Here is a 12,553-nt window from a genome sequence, read left to right on the forward strand (position 1 = left end):
TTTGTCCTCTGTGTTTCTTTGTCTTTCTCCAGGACAAAGCCACAGCATCATTCCTGTCACAGTAACACTGACGTTGATAATAGCCCTGGGCATTTTCATGCTTTGCTTCTGGATATATAAGCAGAAAAATGGCGTCTTCCAGAGACTCACGGGGTCTCGGGGTTCTTACTACCCCACACTCAACTTCAGCACAGCACATTTAGAAGAGAACATTCTCATTTCTGATCTTGAGAAGAACACCAATGATGAAGAAGTTAGAGATGCTCCAGCTCCGGAGAGCAAAAGAGGCCACAAAGGGCATCCTATCTGCATTTCCACTTAACAAGATGCCATTATAGTGTGAATTGCACCTCTGTTTTAATTAATCTTCAAGCACTGGTTTTGAATTTTAACCAAATCAGATGGGGTTTAATGTATTCATTTCCTTTAACTGTGGCCCATTCTGAAAAGGGGCACTGGTTATTATTTTAAAAGACAAGAACTATTAAATAGAATTCTCAAGCCAGTCTGGTAAGCATTCAGCGTGTAGGTACACTCGATACATTAAGAGAAAGGGGGCGTGGCCTCTCACTCCATATGACAGGATGGTACTTCTGCGAGACAGTGCTTGTTTAACTCTAAATCAACCATTTTTAAATGGTGTGGTTTGGGAAAATCCTAAATTTTAAACTTCAGGTTCTGAGCTCTCAACTAATACTTTGAATGACAAAGTTATATTAGATCTGAGTCTCAAGTTAAATGGGAGAAATATCACCTTCTCCTAAATATGAAGAACTCAGTAGGCAGGCACTCTCAAGAACAACCATACAGTTTAAAATGTGCCATAAACCCTCACCTGTTAATTTATTACCTTGATTTAAAGATATCTTTTAGATAAGTTTAAAGAAATGCATTGAGATTTTAATATTGTCAAAGTTCATGGGCCTTACTTATTAAAAACTAAACTCTAAAGTTATAAAATACTATATAACAGTCTTTTGTTATTGTTCTGTTCTGTTTTGTTTTCAAGACACAGCTTCTTTGTATAAACAGTCCTGGCTGTCCTAGAATTCACTTTGTATGCCAGACTAGCCTCAAACCCTCTGCCTGCCTCCCAAGTGCTAGGATTAAAGGTGTGTGCCACCACTACCAGGCAATATGTAGTCTAACCAGGACTTACAGAATAGATATAACTCAAACTTAAAGAGAAAAAAATTGAAGATCTGAATTGTGCTCCCATTAGAACCAAACTAGACAAGATGTTGAAAAAATATTGAACAAAACAACCCGGGAGAAGGTGTTTTAAAATAAACTGTCAATTCTGACCATCTCCTTTTAGTCTTGGATTAGTTGATGCCATTTGGTTGGTTAATAAGGATTAAAAGTATGATATTTGGGGCCAGGAGACAGTTCAGTTGGTAAAGTATCTGCTGTGTCATCTTGAGGACCTGAGTTCAAATCCCTAGTACCCACATAAAGACTAGGTGCAGTGGTGCACATCTGCAACCCCAGCTCTGGGGTGGGTATGGGACAAAACCAGGAGAATCCCAGAAGCTCTTTCACCAGCCAGTCTAGCCAAGCTGATGAATTTCAGGTTCAGTGACAGACTTTATCTCAAAAACTATCATGGGAAAAGACACCTAATGTCAGCCTTTGGCCTCTGTATGCCCACACACATACATGTGCATGCATCCTCACACACACACAAATTAAAAATTTTAAGTATATTTCCTGTGTATTAAAAGGTCACAGGTTTGATATTCCGTCATTAATTTATGATAAATGAAAGTGTCTCCATAATCAAGAGTAAGAGGTTATTTGCCATCTAAGTGTTTCCTGGGTGTCTTTATAAAGACAGAGCTTCTGTTCTAGCAGCAGTCAGGGTGGTTTCTATGCTCATGACACGTTATTCCCAGGGAAGCAATCTATACACAGACGACAGGAGGTAGCTATGAAAATTAAGTATGGTCCCTGGGATAAACATGGGCACTCTCAGGCTTGCCTCCATGTGCATTTCTGCCAGTACAATCCATGGCCCTGGTGCTTCCTGCCACTCGTCACTAGGGGGCGCTCTGAGAAAAAGTATGAATGTGTTCTGCACCGCAAACTGGGATCGTTTTCAGTACAGCCCGAAGACTCAAGACCCTGTAGACTATTGCAATGACTACAGCTCCCGGTCACAGCTCTTTGCTACTGCTGTTGTGTGGCTGACACACTGGGACACCTGAGTTTCATTTTGTTTTCCAAGTCATAGGACTTAACTTTTAAAAGAACATTATATTAGGTGGCAGTTATATATTTATGACTCAAAAGAACTAACCCGATGGTATAAAGACTCAATTTAAAAAACTCTCAAGTGAAATTAAAATTCCTTTTATTTTGGTGGATTTGATGAAGCTGTGGTCAATTAGCCTCCCAGTAAAAGTATAGAATCACACATAACAACTGGACAAAAGTATGCCCTTGCAGCCGTGGCCTTGCTGAAAGAGATGACATGGCTTGTCAAGGCTCTGTTTTGAAATCCTGTGTTGAGCCTTCCCTGCAGCCTGTCCCCATGAACCGAATTGCACTTGTTCCCACTGCTGAAATTTCAGAAACAGAGATTACTAAGGGACTCGCTTCTTTCACATATGAACCCTTTAAAATCCTTTTCATAGATCTCCTCTTCTTTCATTAATTTAAAAATATTTTTCATGCATTATATCTTGATCATATTCCTTCTCCTCTCAGACCTTCCCCATCTCCTTCCCCACCTGACTTCATATTCTCTCTATTTCTCAACAACATTACAACTAAAATAAACTAACAAAATAATAAGACCAAAAAAAAAAAAAAGAAAACCTAAACTAAACAAAAATCACACACATAAAGCAACCCTTGGCATTCATTTTGTGTTGGCCAACTGGTTGATATACCCAGTATCACTCCAACGGAGAAAATTGATTGCCCTTCTCCCAGCAGATATCAATTGCAAATAGCTTCTTGGTTAGGAGTGGAATGCACATTTATTTTTAATCAGAATTTGATTTCTTACTTATTTACTTACTGTGCATTCGTGTTTTGCCTGTATGTATGTCTCTGTATAAAGGTGCCAGATCCCCTGGAACTGGAGTTCGAGGCAGTTGTGGGCTGTCATGTGGGTGCTGGGACTTGAACCCACGTCCTCTAGAGAAGCCCCAGAACTTAATTTCATAGCTACAGCATAAAAAAATTCTTAAAGAGAGTAGGATTAAAAATTCACTCATGGGCTGGTGAGATGGCTCAGTGGGTAAGAGCACCCGACTGCTCTTCTGAAGGTCCAGAGTTCAAATCCCAGCAACCACATGGTGGCTCACAACCATCCGCAACGAGATCTGGTGCCCTCTTCTGGAATGTCTGACGACAGCTACAGTGTACTTACATATAATAATAAATAAATAAATCTAAAAAAAATAAAATAAAAATTCACTCATGATTAATATTCATCCCTTTAAAATATATTATTTTCCTGAAGGGTCTTTGATCCTGGGTTGATCAAAAATTTACTGGACCTTGGGACCACTAAAAATTAAAATATGTATATATGTAAGTTTTTCCCCTGTGACTGATCGGAGTCTCTTTAGAGACTCCCAAGAATTGGAAAGTCTTGGATTTTTTTCAGTTAATAACATCTTGAGTTCTTCCTATTCTAAGAGCCATTCGGGTTTGATTGTCATTGAAAGCTCCAAGCCTGAATGGTCTCTTTAGGTGACTATTTAGTCTTGAAGTCTCTTTACCTCTTTAAAATGGCCAAATTAATATATAGTTAACGTCTAGATCCAGAACAAACACAACCAAAGGAATGACGTATATAATTACCTTTACATTGTGGCTAAATCCATTTGAAGTCATTTTTTATAGTGATTCACAGTTGATACTGTAGTGGATCAGAAGAGGCAAGAGAATCTGGATTCCTCATCATGTCTAACATTCAAATATTAACTCACATAAACAATTTCAGTTTAACACCTGTATCATGCCATGTGTTGTATGACCAACAAAATCAACATGTGCTATAGTGTTCATAATTTGAGGCATAAAAATAACTGCACACCTGACAAAGACAAAGGTGGATGCTTGCAGCCAACCATCGGACTGAGCTTGGGGGTCCCTGGTGGAGGAGTTGCAGAAGGGACTGAAGGGGGTTTGCAGTCCCAAGAGTGGAGCAACACTGTCAACAGGCCAGACCCCACACCCAGTCCTCCTGGGGAATAGACCACCAACTAAAGAGTACACATGGAAGGACCCATGGCTCCAGCCACATATGTGGCAAAGGATGGCCTTGTCAGACATCAGCGTGAAGAGAGACCCTTGGGCCTTGATGCCCCAGGGTAGGGGAATGCCAGGGTGGGAAGATGGGAGTGGGTAGGTGGGTGGGGGAGCACCCTCATAGAGGCAGGGGGAAGGGGGGGAAGGATAGGGGGTTTCCGAAGGGGAGACCTGGAAAGGGGAAAACATTTGAAATGTAAATAAAGCAAACATCCCATTAAAAAAAATAACAGCACACATTCTAAGAAACTAGGGGTAACTGAAAATTAGAGCCTTTAAAAATTCTGTGTTTTAGAACTATGGGTTCAGCTGCTGATAGCTCTCTCAGCCCCGGTGGAATTCCGAGGATCCTGGAGGGTGATTTACCAGACTGCACAGCATTTATAATTTCATGTCTGGTCTTAACAGTTCAACATAAGACAACTGAAATTCAGTCTTGTTAATTCTTTATGTTGTGAAGCACTGTCAAGATGTTTGCATGTGGTTTTACAAAAGATTCAGGCTCAAAGAAAAGGCCAATACTGTAGGCATACCTGTAAATAAATATCTAGACTGTGTGTTTCATTTCATTATTTTGTTTTGTTTTGTTTTGTTTGTTTTTCGAGACAAGGTTTCTCTGTATAGCCCTGGCTGTCCTGGAACTCACTTTGTAGACCAGACTGGCCTTGAACTCAGAAGTCCGCCTGCCTCTGCCTCCCAAGTGCTGGGATTAAAGGTGTGCACCACCATGCCCGGCGGTTCATCTCATTATTGTTACTACATCTTCAGTGCTTTTTAAAGAAGAGCCAACAAAAGTGCCCAAACGTGAAGAGCTGGGTAAAGTAGTGAGAATCTGCATATGCCTCTAATCCTGATGAAGGTTCTAATTGCAGAAGAGAATATCTCACTAAAGCCAGAAACTGAGCCCCCACCCATGTGTGACAGTGACCTTCTCTACTCAGAGTTAATTAACATGAGCACTTGCTTCTTGCAGGGCACTTCGCTATAATTTAGAACAAATTAAGGGGAAAAAAATCACTCAAGTGCTGTTTTTCTTCCCACCATGAAGTGAGCATGATGGACCAAATTTAATGCATCTAAAATGCTATCATCCGTTTCCGGGATTGATGAAAAGCAATGAATTCCAATATCGCTTTTTTAAAAGAATCCCAATCTGTGTTTCTTCTAATGTTTCCTATTAATGATCACTGAGTTTGAAGATTAATAAATGCCTTTTCCACTGCTCCCATTAAGTCTCCTATCTACATTTGACTCACTGTATGCACTCCTGGGTATTTTTAAATAGATAAATCTTAAATTTAATGTGACAACCAGTTAAAGAATCACTTTTGTTTCCTCTTGCCTCTTCCCCAGCCCTGAAATCACAGCTTTATTGTTGTTTCCACGGGTGGTTTGTGCCTGGCCTGGAGCTCCTCTCTTTGTCTCCCACCTGATGAGGGCATGGCCCCAGTGGCTGTCTGAACTTTAACTTCTTAGTGGGTAGGGCTTTGTGGGAGCTGGAAATCTAAGCCATAGATATGATTAGCTCTCTTAGTTAATTAATCAATTAGTTAATGCTTAATTAATGGTTAGCCCTCTTTCCCAGTAGACCCTGGAACCTGCCAGGGGATGTGTAGAACGAAAGGAAAAACATGGGAAGAGACTCACAGAACTCAGTCAGCGGGAAGTAAGCTCTGGCTGCTAGAGCCACACTGGGGCTGGGGAGAAACTGATTGGCCAGTGGAGCAAGCCTCAATAGGCAGTGTTTATCCAAGCCACCCCCACAGGGAGTGCTTAAGCAAGATGCCTCTGATCTGGCTCTCACTCCATTCTAGATGGCGCCTCAAAAGGAACAACAAAACTCCTAGTCTCTGCCCACTGACCAGGAGTTTATGGGATGGAGAAGCTATTGCCTCCGACTATAGGGAGGGGTCCAAGAGCTTTGAGAAAATGGGACCGATGGTGGAAGCTCCCTGGCACTGGCATTGGACCTTATACTAAACTTCCCAAAAGAAGAGCAGGAACAGAAAGCATATAGAGAAAGAAGATAGCCCCCAACAGCATGTTAATGGTAAATGAATGTTACAGACTAATCCATAGCTTGTTTCTGCTCCCACGTGGGGTTTTACGGAGGGCAGCCATTGAACTTTTCACGTGTGCTATTATTACTCACACTGCATGTAATGCAGTAATACCTGACTCAGTTGAGACCTCAAAGAACCTCCTTTTAAATCAGTTGTAAGAAGGGGGTCATGGGGGCTAGAGAGATGGCTCAATGGTTAAGAGCACCGACTGCTCTTCCAAAGGTCCTGAGTTCAAATCCCAGAAACCACATGGTGGCTCACAACCATCCCTAATGAGATCTGATGCCCTCTTCTGGTGCATCTGAAGAGAGCTACAGTGTACTTATGTATAATAATAAATAAATCTTATTTTAATATATATATATATTTTTTAGAAAAAGAACATTGGTAGATACACTCTTAGCTTATACATGTATTTTCTATTAGAACACGCCCAGATGTGTTCACTCATCTTTTGGTTTAAGGACAGCACCAATCAGTAGACTGTTCTTTGTAGTTGGTCTAATCAGTCTGGCTCCATAAGCATCTGCTTCACTGTCGCTAGCAGGTAAAAAATTTACTGATGCCCGTGGTCCTGTTTGAGCAGCTTTAAAATCTCTGCAGTTTTCTCCCATATCTGAGATTCTCTTGCTCAATAACAGAATGTTTATAGATATTCATATTTTTGTTTCACAAAGCCGTTTTTGTAGTTTTTATATAAGAACTCCTGTAGCCCCATTTTACATTTCAAAATAAATCATACGTAATTCACAGAGCCTGGTACATCTGGCGTAAGTGGGTTGGTGAACAAATGAAGCAGCCGGTGTTAAAGACGGTGTTAGAGAATCAGTGGGCGCAGCAGTTGGGCCTCACTTTGTTGCACAAAAGCCTTGGCTGAGTGAACGGGGTAGCTAAGTCCTTAGCTTCTGGGGTTCCATAGTGCCTGAGGGTTTCCTCTAGATCCTGGGAGGAGACTTGGCCTCTGAGCTTAACTCTGAAATCCTCACCGCTTGGCTCTGAATGTAAACAAGCCAGAAGCTGGAGACAGCTCCAAGCAACCTGTCCAGATGATAACTTGGTGAAACATCTCTAGGGAATGAGAATATGCTGACGAAGCAGGCGCGATCTCCAAGGAAGCAGGCCCAGACAGGCATCCGCCGAAGCCTGGGGCGTGGGACCAGGGCTTCTGAAGGCGAGGCTTTCTGTGACATTTCAGATTTCAATTCTATAAGGATATCTTATTAGATGGATGACTTATTAGGCATAACGACTTCACTTGTTCTATTTCCTTGCTCCCCAGAGTCACTGGTTAGACCTGTATCCTGAGGACGGGTTTGCCTACTACTGAGAAAACATGTGATCTCCCAGACTTTAATTCTTAGCATCCTAGAAAAGTGATTTTCTTTGCTAAAACACAAGCCAACAACAAAAACCCCCGCAAAGGCTTATAGTTGCAATTAAATTTCAACTGGCTTACACAGAGGTACTGATTATGTAAATATTCTGATCTTAAATGTCCTTGTGTGTGTATGTGGGGTGGGGGGGGGTACATGTGCACACGTGCTTGTAGAAGCCAGGGCTCAAACTTAGCAGCTCTTCAGCCATTACCTTTTCTGATAGGGTCTCTCCATGATCTAGGCTGCCAGGCCAGAGAGAATCAGAGATCTACCTGTTTGTGTATCCTCGGCTCTGGGATTATAAGGGTATACCACCACACTTTCGTCCCGTTTCATTTTCATTTTTATTTTTTCACAGGTTCTGGGAATCAAACTCAGGTCTTTATGTTTGCAAGACTTTGCCACCTGAGCCATCTCCCCAGCCCTCATCTTAGATTCCTAGGTATCCATCAGTACAGTTGACATCATGGCGTCTTCCTCTGTCTTGAGTACAGCTGACTCTATTGTGGCCGTGGTAGCGCTGGCACTGTGATATAGAAGAGAGGTATAGGCATTGTGGTCTCATCAGAAAGGAGATCTAGACCCCAGGAACCTGTCCCAGTGCTGTGACTTTAGTGCTGGTCACTTAACTGGCAAAGCAGTCACAACCTGATTGTAGTATACCCACCTCAGCAGCTGCTTAACTAGAGTCAGCCAAAGTATTACACTCCCTTGTGCCAGAAAACAGTCTGTTTCTGTGACAGGAAGCAATCCCTGAGAGCAATGGCAATCTTTGGGGTCCAGCCCACCCCTACCCTGTCTTCTTTCCTGGAAAGCCATCCAGGCTTCCTAATAGATGCCCTATTCTCATCCTAACTATTTCACCATAGTATTTAAAAGCTCACAAACCTGTTGTGAACGTCATCTTACAGTTGACAAAAGCAAGACAGAAGCATTCTCTGTTGTCGTCGGTGATACACAGCTGACACATGGCAGGATTGGAATCCAAGACCATTCATGATTCCAATCCCGAGCTCTCATCAGTAGCACATGCTGCCTTCAGGATGACTGACGTCCATAGCACAGGGCAGAAGAGGTAGGTTAGAGGGAGTCATGTGAGTAAGAGCCAGGAACCGTCAAAGAGAACTTGTTATTTGACCAGGAAATCAGAGAAGGGCAAACAGTCTCCATACTTACCTCAAACACCCAGGGAGGTAAGACTTTTGCTTTGGAATCCCAGCTGGTGTTTGGAGCAGGGGGGGGGGGGGTTGCCCAGGGAAGCTCTGAAATCAGGATGTTAAACAAGGAGGAGCAGGGAGGTGGGATGAGAACCCCAGAGGAGCCCCCCCCCCCCAGAACAACCACAAACAAGGAGAAGCAAAGTTACCCAGTCATTTTCCCTTAGTGAATCTTGCACTGATAAAACTTTCTCTGAGTTTAGCTGATCCAATTGTGAAGCATGCCCATTTCTGTTTCGGTCCCGCTCCTAGAAAGGGATACATTCCAAGAAAGGTGGGTGAGGCTGCGTTCCATCTTAACTACAATGCAAGACAATCCGTTCTGAAAGTGACGAAACTTCAGGTAACAAAGAACTTTAAAGGAGTCCCTTTTACTTGTTGAGAGAGAGCAAAGTGGAACTTGGCAACTAGAAATCAAGTCCTTAGAACAATAATATCAACCAACCACACACACACACACAAGTTCCCAGGGACTAAACCTCCAACCAAAGAGTACACATGGAGGGACCCATGGCTCCAGCTGCATATGTAGCAGAGGATGGCCTTGTTGGGCCTCAATTGGAGAAGAGACCCTTGGTCCTGTGAAGGCTCAATGCACCAGTGTAGAGGAATGGGAGGATGGGGAGATGGGAGAACATCCTCATAGAAGTAGGGGGAGAGGGGATGGTATAGGTGCTTTGGGGGAGGGGGGCAGCAAAGGGGATAACATTTGCAATGTAAATAAAGAAAATATCCAGTAAAAGAAAAAGAAAATAAGTTCAATCCTAATTTATAACAAATATGAGGAAAATTTTTAAACATCACAGTCGTTAAATTTGTCCTTCCTAGCCTTGTGTGAGATAGCTTTTTTCCCTCCCAACCTACACACCCCCACTTCCACACCATGCTTTTGTTTTGGGGTACCCAAATAAAAAGACTCTATTCGACCTGAATAAGTCAAATGGAGTCTTCATGAACAGGCAGTGGGGCTGTCCCAAGCAGATTAGCAGGAAGCAGCCTTGACCCCCAGTTGCTGTGAGTTTTTAAGGTCAGAATGCAGTTGTGACACATATGGAAAAGCAGCTCTGAACATCTACCCCAAGCAGGCATTGTTTACAGAGGTGGAGAGATACAAGTTACAGGTTCCGCAGTTAACCTTTAGCTCACGGGTCACATTGTACAGGAACGAGCGGGCAGGTCCAGAGGCCAGTTTACCTTAGGGATTTATGGTTGAGCTAAGTGACCAAAGACCAAGATACCCAGGAAACTTTTAGTGTTTAAAGTATTCTTAGGGATACTTTCATGAGATGGAATAACATAACGTCAGAAGCCTACTACACTCTGAGCCGCAGCCACATCCCTTAGAAGTCCTTGTCCTGTGGCGCTTCAGTTAGGTCCAGCCCAATGGCGGCTAGGGGGTAAGAATCAATGATGGAGCCAGGGAAGCCAAGCCGGGGCTGTGGATTGGCTAACTCCCTTCTCACCTCCTGCAGCCCCGTGGAGGCCACGTTTTGTTCTAGGCCTTCTGCCTGTTGCTTGTCTGTGCCACAGGATTCCCGGGTCCGAGACTACCAACAACACAAGCTTCTCGAGGCCTGGGACGGGAAAGTTCCCCAATGCCTGCAGGTGGAGCTGGACTTTAACCTTACACCTTTTCTAAGCCGGTTTCAAACACCCCTCTCAGGGAGCAAGCTCTCCGGGGGGGGGGGGGGGAGCCCTAAGGACAAGCATGGGCCCCACTTGGGATGCTGGAATTGTTACTATTTAGGAGACTAGATTCTCGGGAATGGGGTGTGTGTGTGTGTGTGTGCGCGCGCGCGCGCGCGCGTGTGCGTGTGTGTGTGTGTGTGTGTGTGTGTGTGCGCGCGCGCGCGCGCGTGTGCGTGTGTGTGTGTGTGTGTGTGTGTGTGTGTGTGTGTGTGTGTGCGCGTGTGTGTGGTGGGGCTTTTTTTTTCATATGAAGCTTTTCCAGCACAACATAAAATTCCAATTAAACCCTTGTTCAGCCCTACTGGACTCCAAATGCAAGCCCGGCAAATCATCTCCCCCCCAGTAAACCATATTTGAACTGAAATAAGAGTGGACACCGTCAAGGGAGGAAAAGGCTATTATCAACTCAAACTGTTAAATTATACTTTCATGACTGAACACAACTGTAATCCATATTATTATTTTAGATTACACTATAAAACGCAGTCATTTATCGCCTTTCCAAAACTGAGTGGTAATATATTACCAAATTATCAGGGGCCCTTTAATAAAGCTCTTGAATTTGATTTATACTGCACGATGTCGCTTATCCTTGAGAATAAGGTATCCTTAGTCTTAAACCTAGGGACATAAAACCTCCCTCTAATCAGCTGCCAGAAACCTTCCGCTTCGGCGCCTTGTTGACACTGGTGTCAGCAGGACATTAAAGCTTCAAGCTTTTTATGTTTGATCAAATACCAACATAACACTGAAGCAGAAGAATGAATTCAGAGTGAGGCTTCCAAAAAAAAAAAAAAAAACCCTATAGGCCTCCCTCTTCCTTCCTCCCCTCCCCCACCAAAAAGGTCACTTGAATCAGAGTTTGATGACAAAAGATTCCGTGAGGGTTGGAGATAAACAGAGCGGCTGGAGAACCAAAGAAGAGAGACACAAGCACTGAGATGGGCTGCTCCTAAAATGTCAGCCATGTCTAAGGCACAGTGGGATGAAACCGTGCCAGGGACAGGGAAGGCGACCTGGTATTTACTTCAGAGGGGGGACACAGCAGGGCTGAGAGTTTGCCCCAAGTTTGCTCTCAGCTAGTGCTTGGGGGCTGCTGGAACTACTGTCAATCACATCACACACTGTAGGCCTTTCCTGAGGAAATCTCTCAACAGAAAAAAAAAAAAGAAGAAGAGGAAGAAGAAGAAGAGGAAGAAGGAGAAGAAGCATCCAATGTTAGAAAAAAAAAATTTTCTCACCTAACTTTAGTTTCTCCCACCCCACTCTGCGCTCTAAAGTTCTCTGCGCCTTCTAAAAGAATTTTTTTTATTATGCTGCTAGATTCACAAAGGCACTCAAAGGAACAGATTGACTTTTCAGTGTCTCAGAAATCAACAGGAAAACGTCAACAATAAAAGCAATGCTCTCGGGAGATTATTTGCACACAAGAACTCATTCTACTTAGACTGCCGTCTATGCAGTCGGCATAACTGTGCCGTCTATGCAGTTTGCATAAGTGCTGTCTTTGATCATCTTTTTTTTTTAACCTGCTTCTCTCTCATCCTTAAACACACACAAGCCCAGCTAAATGCATCCCTACTTCCCCACAGTAAGGACACTGCTCAACCTTGGAGATGTCTACCACCACCACCATGTCACTGAAGAGCTGTCAGCTAAAGATCATCCGAGGGGGCTTTTTCTAGCAAAATGATCGGGGGAAAAAAAAGATATCACCTGCTACTTCAAGGTGAGAGAAGCTGGGGAGAAGTCGCTAACATAAGGAAGCCCATAGTGACTGACTGGGAAAGGGGACAGGCAAAGGAGGGGCCTACTTTGGTTTGTTTGAAAAATTACATACTAAGGAGTTGAAGAAATAGAGTTTCTTTTTGATGTTTTAAGCCTCTGGCTTTGTGGCGGTTTCACATTGATAATAACACCAACCCAAAGAATCCGACCCTGC

The 12,553-nt window shown here is 43.3% G+C and overlaps 1 protein-coding gene and 1 long non-coding RNA gene across 2 annotated transcripts in view; one reads left to right on the plus strand and one right to left on the minus strand.

Annotated features, from left to right (window-relative positions):
• Pla2r1 (phospholipase A2 receptor 1) overlaps positions 1–960 on the plus strand; it is a 144,433-nt gene extending 143,473 nt beyond the window's left edge. The window contains exon 30 of the mRNA XM_021186203.3: positions 33–960. Within this exon, the coding sequence (XP_021041862.1) occupies positions 33–322 (290 nt within the window). The 3' untranslated portion in view covers positions 323–960. The remainder of the gene's footprint in view (positions 1–32) is intronic.
• Positions 961–7,973: 7,013 nt separating this feature from the next.
• Positions 7,974–12,553, minus strand: part of LOC115032789 (uncharacterized) — a 28,976-nt gene continuing 24,396 nt past the window's right edge. The window contains exons 3-6 of the long non-coding RNA XR_003838422.2: positions 9,072–9,170; positions 8,882–8,967; positions 8,594–8,752; positions 7,974–8,231 (exon numbers count right to left, since the gene is read on the minus strand). This is a non-coding gene — a long non-coding RNA (uncharacterized LOC115032789). The remainder of the gene's footprint in view (positions 8,232–8,593; positions 8,753–8,881; positions 8,968–9,071; positions 9,171–12,553) is intronic.

This window comes from Mus caroli, unplaced genomic scaffold (genome assembly GCF_978045245.1).
Source record: "Mus caroli unplaced genomic scaffold, Mus_caroli_1 scaffold_2, whole genome shotgun sequence".
NCBI lineage: Eukaryota > Metazoa > Chordata > Mammalia > Rodentia > Muridae > Mus > Mus caroli.